The 14,242-nt window shown below is 43.2% G+C and overlaps 1 protein-coding gene across 1 annotated transcript in view; it reads right to left on the bottom strand.

Moving 5' to 3' along the window:
* The window catches only part of LOC104993100 (carbonic anhydrase 13-like), a 34,230-nt gene extending 20,274 nt beyond the window's left edge, over positions 1-13,956 (bottom strand). Inside the window, exon 1 of the mRNA XM_010846216.1 lies at positions 13,875-13,956. Coding sequence (XP_010844518.1) covers positions 13,875-13,952 — 78 coding nt within the window. The 5' untranslated portion in view covers positions 13,953-13,956. The remainder of the gene's footprint in view (positions 1-13,874) is intronic.
* Between the last annotated feature and the right edge of the window lie 286 nt (positions 13,957-14,242).

Here is a 14,242-nt window from a genome sequence, read left to right as displayed (position 1 = left end):
TTAACACATCCCAGCAGTTAATTCCTATCTCAGCCTGCTCCTCCCTGAGCTTTCCCGTCTCAGCAAAAAGCACAACCATCCTCACAGCTGCTCAAGCCATAGTCTTTTGGCTTGAGTTCTCTTTTCTTTCCTTCAGTCTGGACGCCCTTCTCCTGGACAGGTAGCAGGGATTTTACCTCCCAAACATATCCCGCACCTGTTTAACTCTCTTCACCTCCACTACCCCATGGCACAAGTCACCATCACTGCGCATGTGAACACGTTCACAGCCTTCTAGTCTGCCTCCCTGCTTCCTCCACGTTTGCCCAACCTCTTTGCCACAGAGCAGCTAGTTATAGTTTATAAAGTATAGACCAGAATATGCCATTGCCCTACTCGAAACCCTCCACTGATTGGTCCTGCTACACAGAGATAAACTGCAAACTGCCTGCTAAGCCCCCAAGCCCGATGCGGTGTGGTCCCGGTGGCCTCTCTGGGACATGACTTACAACTTCTCTCATTCGCTCCAATCCTGGAAGCCAAGGTCTCTCTTCTTGAACATGCCAACCTCGTCGTTTGCCTGAGAGCCTTTGTACCGGCTGTTCCTAGTCACTAGAAAGATCTCCCTGGATCTCCTCCAGGTGGCTTCTTCCGGCCATTCAGTCTCAAAGATGATCACGTGTCATCCCAAAGAGGCCCTCTGTAAGCACCCAGTCACTCCACCAGATCATGTGGTGTTCCTGTTAAAGACCTTACCGCATACGACTTATCTACTTGTTTACTGTCAGCCCTGAACACCCCCGACCCCGAGGTCTGACCCAGACCCGCCCCTCCCTCCAGTAGCCTTCCTGTCTCTCGACAGAAACACTGAGTCCTCCCCCGCCTCCCCCTCGCCTCCGATCAATCACCAAACCCCAAGGAAGCAGCACTTCCGCCGGCCAACGCTCCAAGGGCACCCTCTTCTATTACCTGGAACTGCCCCCAGAGCCTCCTCACTGACTCCCTTGACCCACCTCTGCTTCAACCCAATCCGTTTTCAAACTGTAGCTTAAACTGGTATTTTTAAAGCACAAAGATGACCACTTCTTGATTCAAAGACAGTCAGCGGCTTCCCGCTGCACTGAAAGTGTTTGCGATCCGTACACGATTCATCTGCGAACGATCAGGCCCCTCGGCCTCCCTGATTTCACCCCTGACAACCCCGCTTTGTTCTTCATGCTCCAACCACACCGGCCATTCTGTTCCTCAAATGTGTGATAATCGGTGATACTGTTCCCCGCCCCGAGTGCTCACGCACGATTCTCTGCAGCTCCCTCTCCGCGTTGCCTGGCCCACTCCTGCTCCTCCTTCAGGCCTGCGGTTAGAAACCTCTACCGTGAGGAAGTGCTCCTGACCACCCCTCCTCATTCCCAGTACTCCCTTCATGATGAGCGCGGGTAAGTGGGCCCTGACTGGGGACACGCTAGGATCTCAAAAGAATGAATGAATGAGCGCATGCGTGAGCAGATGAACTAAACAGCCTGAAATACACACTAAGAACAGCATGAAATTCCAGTCAAAGCTTTAGCCACGTCAAGAAGGAAAACCTAACAAGATGGTCCTTGCTCTACAAGTCAGGACTCTGAGCCGCTGGCGAACTGCAGGATCTGAGAGCCCTTTTCAGGAGGCCACTTGCCAGCTCACAGTCGGCCTCTCTCAGAGTGTGCTTTCAAGTGTAGGAGGTTAGAAGGCTTAACTATAAAGCAATGCGACCAACTTGCCTGACTTAGGAAAATTACGACAGTGATGCAAAGCCAGCTCTCAATCCCCACAAAGCTTCTGAGATTTAGAAGAAGATGTCAAATTTAGAACACAAAACTCTAGGAAGCAAACACGAAAACTATTCAGTAGGTGATATAAACTGAGACGCCATACAGATTCAGGAGTCCCACTTTCCACATTCCAGGCTTTTTTTTTTTTTTTTTTTGTCCATTTTAAACGTAGATTTTATTCCTCCAGCCCAGGGACAGGGCAGGTCACATACCCTAAGCACTCAGCCTCAAACAAAAGTGCTTTAGTAGGCAAAAAGGAAGCTTCGATTGATGGTCTCAGAGAGCAGCTGTGCACGCCAGTGGGAAAAGAAAACTGGAAAGAAGTCTGAATCTGAATCTCTGTCATCAGCAGGGCTATGAAAGCATACCTCAACTCCACAACTCAGTAATTAAGAGAAAAAATGAAGAAAAATTGAACATGGCTGGTAACATTGCTCTGTCTTGCTGAGACTACTTACAAGACGCGTTATCAGATCAGATCAGTCGCTCAGTCGTGTCCGACTCTTTGCGACCCCATGAATCGCAGCACGCCAGGCCTCCCTGTCCATCACCGACTCCCAGAGTTCACTCAGACTCACGTCCATCGAGTCAGTGATGCCATCCAGCCATCTCATCCTCTGTCGTCCCCTTCTCCTCCTGCCCCCAATCCCTCCCAGCATCAGAGTCTTTTCCAATGAGTCAACTCTTCGCACGAGGTGGCCAAAGTACTGGAGTTTCAGCTTTAGCATCATTCCCTCCAAAGAAAGGGCTGATCTCCTTCAGAATGGACTGGTTGGATCTCCTTGCAGTTCAAGGGACTCTCAAGAGTCTTCTCCAACACCACAGTTCAAAAGCATCAATTCTTCAGCGCTCAGCCTTCTTCACATTCCAACTCTCATATCCATACATGACCACAGGAAAAACCATAGCCTTGACTAGACGAACCTTTGTTGGCAAAGTAATGTCTCTGCTTTTGAATATGCTATCTAGATTGGTCATAACTTTCCTTGACGCATTATATATTTTCACTTAAGTAGCTTTGGTTGAATCATACAATGATTCACTTTCATCTCATGGTAAAACTAGGTGTTAGCAATATTTAACTATAAACGTGAAGAATATTTAATTAAAACTTAAAGAATAGTATGCTTTATCCTTTAACCAGAGGATTAGAAAAAGCAGAATATAATTAATGAATATCAGGTATAAGGAAAGGAAGTAACTCCCCAATGGAAAAAAACAAGTCAATGAACACTTCATACCAAGGACTTGAAGAATTAACAGAGACTGCATTTTAATACTTGAGGTTGTAGAGGTAAGGTAGAGTTCAGGAGAGTTTGTGACTTTACTTTTTGTCGCTAAAGGAATTTTGCCATTTACAATTAACTCTATAATATGGACTTTGCATGTGTGTACACAGTTGGGCCTGAAACAAATGTTTCTTTCCCTTCCTTCCACTTAATCTGTCTGCAGTTTATTCATTTCTAAAAAGGGCACAATAACCCTGAGCTTTAAGGCCCAGAAGGGGCAAATTTGTGGCTCTCGTGTTGATAAACTCTCATGCTGACACAATAAAGCAATTTCAGCCACTGAGATAAACGAATCTGGTGTAAGGAGAGCTGTCTCGTGCGTCCCTTAAATCCCATCACATAGACAAGCTCCGTGAATATGTATAACTGAACCACCCGAAACTAACAGCATCCTGAAACAACTGTACTCCCGTACTCCAATCAAATTTTTAAATGATAAGGACCTACTGTACAGCACAAGGAACTCTACTCAATGCTGTGCAATAACCTACTTGGGAAAAGAATCTGGGAAAGAACAGATATATGCTCGTGCATCACTGAATCACTTTGCTGTATGCCTGAAAGTTGCATGACATTGTGAATTAACTATATTCCAATAGGAAATAAAAATCAAACTAAAACAGAAGGGAACAACTCTGGGCCACGAATACAGGGCTGCTGACTCACCTCTGCAGCGTACCTCACGCCGTCCACCACGTGTTCAGAGCCGTGATCATCAGTGGACCCCCAGTGAAGGTGAAACTGCCGTAACCTGTAGCTTCCAGTGAGGGGGCCCCCACGCAGAACTACACATCAATACAGTTCAAATTGTTAGCAGGAAAGAAAAACATGTGAATGTCCACAAGCCACAGCATCGTCCTGGATCATTCAACATCTCCATGTCCTCCAAGGGATTTTTTTATAAATGTGTCATTCAGTTTGCTGACAAGAATACAACTTTTAGGTATGCAAGGAATAAAACCAAGTGTTTTAAAAGGTTAGAGAATCCACAATAGATTTTTACAGAATATCTGGGAAATCAGATGCCTGGGAGACAGAATATCTGGGAAACAGACATGCTGGTTAGAAAGTAGAAAAACTGGGAGTTCATCGAGATAAAGAATTGCTCTGTGAAATGGAGGCTGTCAGCCTCTTTAAATAAGAATGTGAAGTGTAAAGAGGCCCACCTTGAACTCGGTAGACCAGCCCAGCATTCCAGTCTGAGAACAGGCCTCAGTGTTAGAAGACCTGGGCTCACACTCTATTTACTGGGTCGTCTTGCACACATCCTCTAGTTTTGAAACCTCAGCTTTTATGTCTATAACTTCAAGAAGAGTATACCTCCTCCTAATGCTGCTGTGAAAACAGAACAAAAACTGGAGGCAAAGCATTTATCACTGCCTGGCAGAGAGGCAGCAAGCCAGACACGTTAGCTGTGGCTGCTTTTTCACTGTGGTTACGATCACTACAGAAACTGGCAGAGTAAACACATCTTCTATACTCGAATCCCATCCTCTTGGAGAAACATGAAATACAAAACAAAATTAACTCTTTTAAATTAATCCATCACATCTTTGTCACTTTGGCAGAGTATATTTTAGTCCTTTGCCTCAACACATATGATCTCTAAAACCATGCCAACAGAATCATATCTTAAGTCTAAGCTTCTTAGTAGAAAACAGTCCTAAACTGTCTCCTCCCAATTAATGTTTATTGGGCAAATCTTCAAAGGATATGTGAGGATAAGAAAGCAGGGTAGGCTGATTACATCAAAAGCACAACTAATCTTTCATCAACACCAATAGGCTTGAGTGTGGATCCGTGAGGTGCAGCCTTAAACGGTAGCTAATTTAAATGACCCTCCTCTTCAGAAGAAATATATATACATATATATCTCAAAACTCATCAAGAATGAGCCACCTCATATAAGCAGCAAAAGATGTTAAGCAGCATCATGAAGTTTTCTACAAACAACAATAAATAAAAGACAAAACAATTATACAGAGTGAAGTGAGTCAGAAAGAGAAAGACAAATACTGTATATTAACACATACATCGGAGACGGCGATGGCACCCCACTCCAGTGTTCTTGCCTGGAGAATCCCAGGGACGGGGGAGCCTGGTGGGCTGCTGTCTATGGGGTCGCACAGAGTCGGACACGACTAAAGCGACTTAGCAGCAGCAGCAGCAACTAAACTGTGCCATCTTTCAAAACTCACTTAAGCGTGCGTCTATAGGCTTCAGCTCTTGTCTATGTTTGTAATTGTTTGCTTATTTTTAATTAGGAGATTGGACTGAATGTTCTTTAACTTCTACGATCCCCAAAACTGCCTAAGGAAAAACAAATTGGGGGCATATGTAATAAAATCTTTTGTAAGACTGAATGGTTGGGACTTCCTTTAGATTCATTTATGTCCAGATTTCTTTAAGATAGATAAAGATCGTTGTGTTTCGAGCCATCTGAAAAACAGAAGGGAAGAGAGAACCACTTACACCACTCTAGAGCTCACTCTTCTGTTACTCTGACACAAAGAGCAAATTGTAGTTTCACCTCCCACTGGACAGGAGGACAGAGGCTGTCTGCTGGGGTCCCTGCCACACCCTCACCCAGCGGGGTAACCATCACAGGGGAGATGAGTGGTAAATATTTGACAAAGGAATGAATAAAATATTTTATTTGTATGTAGACAAACAGTTTCAAGGATGATTCACAGATAAATTAGTTTAAAAGGCACATTTCCCTAAGTGACTCCATACAGCATGGATGTAGCGGCATTTCAAACAAAAAGAAATCAACACTCCTATTGTCTCTTTTTCCCTTGCTGTTGCATAAGACCTGAGCCGAACCATGAAGTCTTTCCTTCACATATAAAAAGCGGATGAGAGAGCCTGAGGGATCAACGCAGAATTAACTTTGGAAGAAGATACAAACAAGCTGGCTCAGGAAACGACAGTGATATAAAAATCACACACACGCTATCAGGGAATGTCCAAGAACACTGGGTGATCTCTTGAAAGCTTGCTCTGAATCCAGGGTCTAAAAGCCAGATTAGCACAACTCTGCTTAGTTACGCAATGGAGACCGCCTTACTCTATATGTATCTGGACTTTGTTTCGATTAAAATGTCCAACCTGGGACTATGGTCAGCAAATGTCTAATCACGAAGACCATGCTCGAGGAGCAGTGCTCTACCGAAGAAACACAGAGTGGGAAAAAATGAGTCCAAATACCAAGGCTCATCACAAGTGTTGAGATGGTTTATAAGAAAACAGCTACACAATGCTATAAGATAAATAATGGTGACAAAAATTATTTTTAATGAGGCTGATTTAGTGTTTGCAGAAGTCAAATTATTCATCTTACTTTTCAACCTAGATGAATAAATATATTATTGTTGCCGTCTTAAATTTTAAAATTAGCAATTATTTCACCCAAATCATATATATATATGATCTCCAGGGGATCTTCCAGACCCAGGGATCAAACCCAGGTCTCCCACATTACAGATTCTTTACCATCTGTGCTACCAGGGCAGCCTCATACATGTATATATGCCTCCAATAAGATTTTAAAAAGCTATTTCAAGTAAAACTCATATAAGAGGTCTATACTGATTAAGAAAGCAGGGTTAATTTTAAAGTTTGGGAAATTGTAATAACTTAGTAGATAGATATCAGTCATTTGCTATATGCTGCAAAGACCAACGAGAAACGTACACATTATTCAGTTGAACTTAACTTTTTTAAATTGTTAGCACACAGTAGTCAGTTGCCCAAAATGACAAGCAAGGCTGGCAAAACAAAATTAAAAAAAAAAATTTTTTTAATCAAAACACTTATCTGTTAACGCATTTACGGTCTATCTCGCTAGAATACAACTCCCCTGAGGGCAGCACTGACCTCCTTCTCCTGGATAACCAGTGTGGATGACAGTACCCGGGTCAGTGAACCTTATAAAGTAAGAAAGAGAAGCACTCCTTCACAACCTTCAGTCCGTAAGGATGCTACTGAATCAGCCGGCGCACCGCTAAAGAGCAAAGTCTTAGGACCCGGAGAATCTAATGAACGTCGTGGCCTGGTCGTGGTGGGGCGAACAGCTCCCTGAAGTAAAAGTAAATGAACAGCATGCTTATGTTTTGGTTGGAATCTAGGAAAAGAGGAAACAGAGAGCACAAATCCACCAGGATTATAGCAAGAGAGAGAGAGAGAGAGAGGAGACAGGAATGGTCCCAGCTGCTGGGGCTTGAATTCTTTCTGGATCCAGGAAGTCTTCACAAGTCTGGCTTCCTCTGCTCTGAGCACATGCACGTCAACTTACTCTCCACTCACTCATTCATACAGCAACCCTTAAGAGCTTACAGTGGGCCAGCAACTGTGTTTCGGGTAGGAACACATGAGCAGCGCCATCTCTGTATCTTGGCTGGGAAGGGGTGGGAGAGCATGACTAAGGTGTGCTCACACGCCCCATAACTGCTCCTGCTTCTTCTTCCTTTTTAATGTGTAATTTGAGATCCTGTACACTTGGTCGACTTTGGGCAGTTACCTAGAACTAGATAACAGGATTATAACTGAGACACTGACAATTTTTAGAGTTGAAAAATCAAACTACAACCACTGAATCCACCAAGTGACTGGTGTTCCTTTGTTGTTCAGTCGCTCAGTCGTGTCCGACTCTTTGCGACCCCATGAATCACAGCACACCAGGCCTCCCTGTCCATCACCAACTCCCGGAGCATACTCAAACTCATGTCCATGGAGTTGGTGATGCCATCCAACCATCTCATCCTCTGTCATCCCTTTCTCCTCCTGCCTTCAATCTTTCCCAGCATCAGGGTCTTTTCCAATGAGTCAGTTCTTCGCATCAGGTGGCCAAAGTACTGGAGCTTCAGCTTCAGCATCAGTCCCTCCAATGAGTATTCAGGACTAACCTCCTTTAGGATGGACTGGTTGGATCTCCTTGCAGTCCAAGGGACTCTCAAGAGTCTTCTCCAACACCACAGTTCAAAAACATCAACTCTTCGGCACTCAGCTTTCTTTATAGTCCAACTCTCACATCCATACATGACCACTGGAAAACCATAGCTTTGCCTAGATGGACTTATGTCAGGAAGTAATGTCTCTGCTTTTTAATATACTGTCTAGGTTGGTCATAGCTTTCCTTCCAAGGAACGACTGTCTCTTAATTTCATGGTTGCAGTCACTGACTGCAGTGATTTTGGAGTCCAAGAAAACAAAATCTGTCACTGCTTCCACTTTTCCCCCTTCTATTTTCCATGAGGTGATGGGACTGGATGCCATGATCTTAGTTTTTTGAGTTTCAAGTCTCCTTTTTCACTTTCCTCTTTCACCTTCATCAAGAGGCTCTTTAGTTCCTCTTCCCTTTCTGCTATTAGAGTGGTGTCATCTGCGTTTCTGAGGTTGTTGATATTTCTCACGTCAGTCATCAATCGTAATACCAGCTGTGATTCATCCAGCCCAGCGTTTTGCAGGATGTGCTTTACCTATAGGGCTTCCCAGGTGGTGCTAGTGGTAAAGAACCCACCTGCCAGCACAGGAGATGTGGGTTCGATCCCTGGTTCAGGAAGATCCCCAGGAGGAGGGCATGGCAACCCTCTGTCCATGGGCAGAAGAGCTTCACAGGCTACAGTCCATACTGTAGCAAAGAGTTGGACATGACTGAAGCGACTTAGCACAGCACTGAGTCACTTTGCATATAAGTTAAATAAGCAGAGCAACAATATACAGCCTTGACGTACTCCTTTCCCAGTTTGGAACCAGTCTGTTGTTCCATGTCTGGTTCTAACCGCTGCTTCTTGACCTGCACACAGGTTTCTTAGGAGATAAGCAAGATGGTCTGGTGTTCCCATCTCTTTAAGAATTTTCCACAGTTTGTTGTGATCCACACAGTCAAAGTCTTTAGCGTAGTTAATGAAGCAGAAGTAGCTGTTTTTCTGGAACTCCCTTGCTTTTTCGATGGTCCAATGAATGCTGACAATTTGATCTCTGGTTCCTCTGCCTTTTCTAAATCCTTTTGTACATCTGGAAGTTCACAGTTCACATACTGCTGAAGCCTAACTTGAAAGATTTTGAGCATAACTTTGCTAATATGTGAAGTAAGTGCAACTGTATGGTAGTTTGAACATTCTTTGGCATTGCCTTTCTTTCGGACTGGAATGAAAACTGACCTTTTCCAGTCCTGTGGCCACTGCTGAGTTTTCCAAATTTGCTGACATATTGAGTGCAGCACTTTCACAGCATCATCTTTAGGATTTGAAATAGCTCAGTTGGAATTCCATCACCTCCACTAGCTTTGTTCATAGCAATGCTTCCTAAGGCCCACTTGACTTCACACTTCAGGATGTCCTGCTCTAGGTGAGTGACCACACCATCATGGTTATCCGGGTCATTAAGACTTTTTTGTATAGTTCTTCTGTGTATTCTTGCCACCTCTTTTTAATCTCTTCTGTTTACCATTTCTATTCTTTATCGTGCCCATCTTTGCACAAAATGTTCCCTTGATGTTTCCAGGTATTTTTAAGAGATCACTAATTTTTCCCATTGTATCGTTTTCCTCTATTTGTTTGCGTTGTTCATTTAAGAAAGCCTTCGTATCTCTCTTTCTATTCTCAGGAGCTCTGCCTTCAGTTGGGTCGGTCTTCTCCTTTCCCCCTTGCTTTTTGTTTCTCTTCTTTCCTCAGCTTTTTGTAAAGCCCCCTCAGACAACCTCTTGGCCGTCTTGTATCTCTCTTCCTTTGGGATGGTTTTGGTTGCTGCCTCCTGTACAATGTTACAAACCTCTGTCCATAGTTCTTCAGGCACTCTAACAGATCTAATCCCTTGAATCTATCCATCACCTCCGTTGTATAATCATAAGGGACTTGATATAGGTCATACCTGAATGACCTAGTCGTTTTCCTTACTTTCTTCGACTTAAGTCGTATTTGGCAATAAGGAGCTCATGACCTCAGCCACTGTCAGCTCAAGGTCTCTTTTTCTTGCTGACTGTATAGAGCTTCTCCATCTTTGGCTGCAAAGAATATAATCAACCTAAGTTTGGTGTTGACCATCTGGTGATATCCATGCGTAGAGTCATCTCATGTGTTGTTGGAAAAGGGCATTTGGCATGTGCTATGACCAGCATGTTCTCTTGACAAAACTGTTAGCCTTTGCTCTGCTTCAAGGCCAAACTTGCCTGTTATGCTGGGTATCTCTTGACTTCCTACTTTTGCATTCCAGTCCCCTATGATGAAGACATCTTTTTTGGTGTTAGATCTAGAAGGTTTTGTAAGTCTACATAAAACTGGTCAACTTCAGTTTCTTCAGCATCAGTGAGTGGGGCATAGACTTGGATACTGTGATTCTGAATGGTTTGCCTTGGAAGTTAACCGAGATCATTCTGTTGTTTTTGAGACTGCACCCAAGTACTGCTTTTCAGATTCATCTGTTGACTATGATGGCTACTCCATTTCTTCTAAGGGATTCTTGCCCACAGCAGTAGATATAATGGCCATCTGAATTAAGTTTTCCATTTCCCATTCATTTCAGTTCACTGATTCCTAACATATCTATGTTCACTCTTGCCATCTCCTACCTGACCACTTCCAGTTTACCCTGATTCACAGATCTAACATTCCAGGTTCCAGTGCAGTACTGTTCTTTACAGCATCAGACTTTACTTTCACCCCCAGACACATCCATGACTGAGCATCATTTCCCCTTGGGCCAGCCGCCTCATTCTTTCTGGAGCTGTTAGTAATTGCCCTCCACTCTTCCCAGTAGCATACTGAACACTTCCCAACCTGGGCGGCTCATCTTCGGTGTCCTATCTTTTTGCCTTTTCAGACTGTCCATAAGGTTCTCGTGGCAAGAATGCCAGAATGAGCTGCCCTTCCCTTCTCCAGTGGACCACGTTTTGTCAGAACTCTTCACTACGAGCCATCTGTCTTGGGTGGCCCTGCACGGCACGGCTCACAGCTTCACTGAGTTACATGAGCCCCTTTGTCATGACAGGGCTGTTATTTACTATATTCTAAGAGCTATTTCACCTTTTAAAATTTCAAAATTAGTACCACAGCCTATAAAAAATTCAATGTTTGAACAATGAATAATCCACCAATGTTTAACCTATTTATGTATCAAATGGTAAATATTAATTGATTGCTGGTGGTTTATAATTTTATTGAGATTTTGCCTATATAGGGCTTCTCTGGCAGCTCAGACAGTAAAGAATCCGCCTGCAATGAAGAAGACCTGGGTTCAACCCCTGGGTTGGGAAGTTCCCCTGGAGAAGAAAAAGGCAACCCACTCCAGTTTTCTTGCCTGGAGAATCCCCACGGACAGCGGAGCTGGCGGGCCACAGTCCATGGGGTCACAAAGAGTCGGACACAACTGAGCAACTAAGCCCACCACCTTCGCCTACATATAGCATAATGCCGTATCACAGTATTTTCCATATCCTCCAAAAAAATCATCCCCCAAAAATATGGTTTTAACTGAAACTTCCCTGGTGGCTCAGATGGTTAAGCATCTGCCTACAATGTGGGAGACCTGGGTTTGATCCCCTGGGTTGGGAAGATCCCCTGGAGAAGGAAATGGCAACCACTCCGGTACTCTTGCCTGGAAAATCCCATGGACAGAGGAGCCTGGTAGGCTATAGTCCACGGAGTCGCAAAGAGTCGGACATGACTGAGCGACTTCATTTCACTTCAATTTAACTGAAACATACGTTTATTGGTTACTTTCTGTGCTAGGTGCCATGCTAGGTAGATGAGTAAGACACAGCTGTTGCTCATTTTAGCTGAGTGGAAAGAAACAGCTGGCAGTCACAATGCAGTGTGGGAAGTTCTATAGGAAGGAGGTCGGGGATGTTCCAGGACCTGACTGGAGGAGCCAGCCAGGTGAGATTCCCAGAGAGACGGGATCCTGTCTGGTTTCAGAAAAACCAGACGCTCCGGTGAGAGCACTCTTGTCTTTCCTCATCTGATTACTATTTCCCTTACTATGGCCGATAGGAGTTCTTCCTCTGAAATTCCTTCCTGGGTGAATTTCGTGTCCACCTGTCCCCCTTTTATAGGACCATTAAAATTCTGAAAGGCAGCTCCCCCAGGTTAACCTTGGTTGTGCAGCAGCCCAACCAAAGAAGCCCCGCCAGGACTGTGCAGAAAGCTTTCTGCCTGTGGTTCTGTGACTGGTGGGATTCAGAGTTAGCTTGGGGAAGAACTGCTTCTTTACAAAATGGAAACTGCTTTATTCAAATTAAAGTGACCTGCTACAGAAGTATCTGTGTTTTTTATTGCTTGTATTAGCTATGGTGGTCTCCACCTTTTAAATAATTTAACCCCTCAAATCACCATGAAACATCCCCCTCATTTATCGTGAGAAAAAAAGAATGAGAATCATGACCTATATTTATGCAGCTTCTGGATCAGAGGAATACAAAGGCCCTTATGGTGATTTCCAATTAACCCTGGTAATCTCATTAGATAGCAGTGAGACCCTCGCTTAATGGGTGAAGGCACATGCTACCCATCACAGACCCAGTGTCAAAGGTGGAAACAGACAAACTGATTCCACTGATTAACCCAAGGTAGAGGGAAAATGAGAGAGGAAGAGAGAGGGGAAGAGAGGGAGTGAGAAGACCCAGATCATCACTGCACAAATTAGAGGAAGAATTTTTCATAACTAAGGTTTTTATGATGAAGTACAAGCTAATCAGTTCTTACTCTAAAAGTCGGAATGGATAGCCTCAGTTTTTTGCTTGAGATATCATAAACAGTATCAAACTACTATAGGGGGTATAAACTTTGTACTTAGAAACCTTGGACTACTATAGTGTACCTACCACATCAATCATGTCTGTTAATATGGGTTCATAAAGTTGAGGGCTTGAAATACAATTTAATAAATGTAAAAAGTGACGTTGCTTCTCCCCTCTCTTACGCATTTACTAAAATGTTCTGATGAAAATGAATCACTTTTATGAAGTTAAGAAAGATGAGGAAGAAATGGAATGGGCGTTTCATTTTTGCTAACAACGTAACATTATATAAACACATGAAGACCTTATTACTTATCTAAATCTAAGCTTAATGACTAAATGGGGGATTCCCCGGTAGTCCAGTAGTTAGGACTCCAGGCTTCCACTGAAGAGGGCCTGGGTGTGATCCCTGGTTGGGGAACTAAGATTCCTCAAGTCAAGTGGCAAGGCCAAAATAACGAATGCATGAAGACTTCTAAATAAGGATTTTTATAATCTAACTGTATTTTTCATTAATAAATACAGCATCATCCTAACGTTAGACTAAAAATAAAATTAAAAAATTATCAGAAACCTTTAAAGGTATTCCAAAATATGATTCTCTCTAATTTTCTCTTTCATCTATTTTTAAACTTGGTATCATCTATTCTTTGGGCAAGAAGTATACTTGAAGGAGGATTAAATGTTCGTTTTCAGGAAATGCTCTTTTCTACTTCATTCAGTTAACAAATATACTAGTTTTTGTTTTTTTTTCCGGTTGGCCCATTATTTATTCACAGTGTGAATAAATAAGACCTTATCCTGTGAACTAATCAAACACAACTTTATTACAAGTTCTAGCAGAACACTAACAAGGAACACACAAGTGTTTCAAATGTGGAAGATAAGAATGAGCCATCCACTGATTCATGCTGATGTTTGGCAAAAACCAACACAATCCTGTAAAGCAATTATCCTTCAATTAAAAATAAAGAAATTTTTTAAAAGAGAAGAAGAACGCACCATCCAATCATTCAAACTCCTCACCCCCAAGCAAGAAAAAAAAAAGGTAACGCCAACCTGATTTGTCGTCCGTGTCGTCAAAGTCAACGTTGAAGGAGTGGCCACTGTTACTGATGATTTTAGCTGAGCTGGCATCGTACTTGATACCAAGAGGTCGGAGGGAAGAATCATATCTCACTTCTTTGGTTTTAATCTCAATCGGAGATTGTTGATCCCCATCAGCAATAGGGAAAAATTCATTCCAATGAACAGGACCTTCAACACACAGGACCAAGCAAAAAGGAAGCAGTAAGTTATTTCGTTCAACCAAAGGCTTGTTGAGTACCACATGCTGTACATGTGGTACATGTACCACATGACTTTGACGAAAACACACAGATGAGTAAAAAACGACCTTTACCTTCAGGACTTTAACATCTAACTGT

The sequence above is a fragment of the Bison bison genome, unplaced genomic scaffold (assembly GCF_000754665.1).
Source record: "Bison bison bison isolate TAMUID 2011002044 unplaced genomic scaffold, Bison_UMD1.0 scf7180017864233, whole genome shotgun sequence".
Taxonomy (NCBI): domain Eukaryota; kingdom Metazoa; phylum Chordata; class Mammalia; order Artiodactyla; family Bovidae; genus Bison; species Bison bison.
This window is presented reverse-complemented; position numbering and strand designations above follow the sequence as displayed.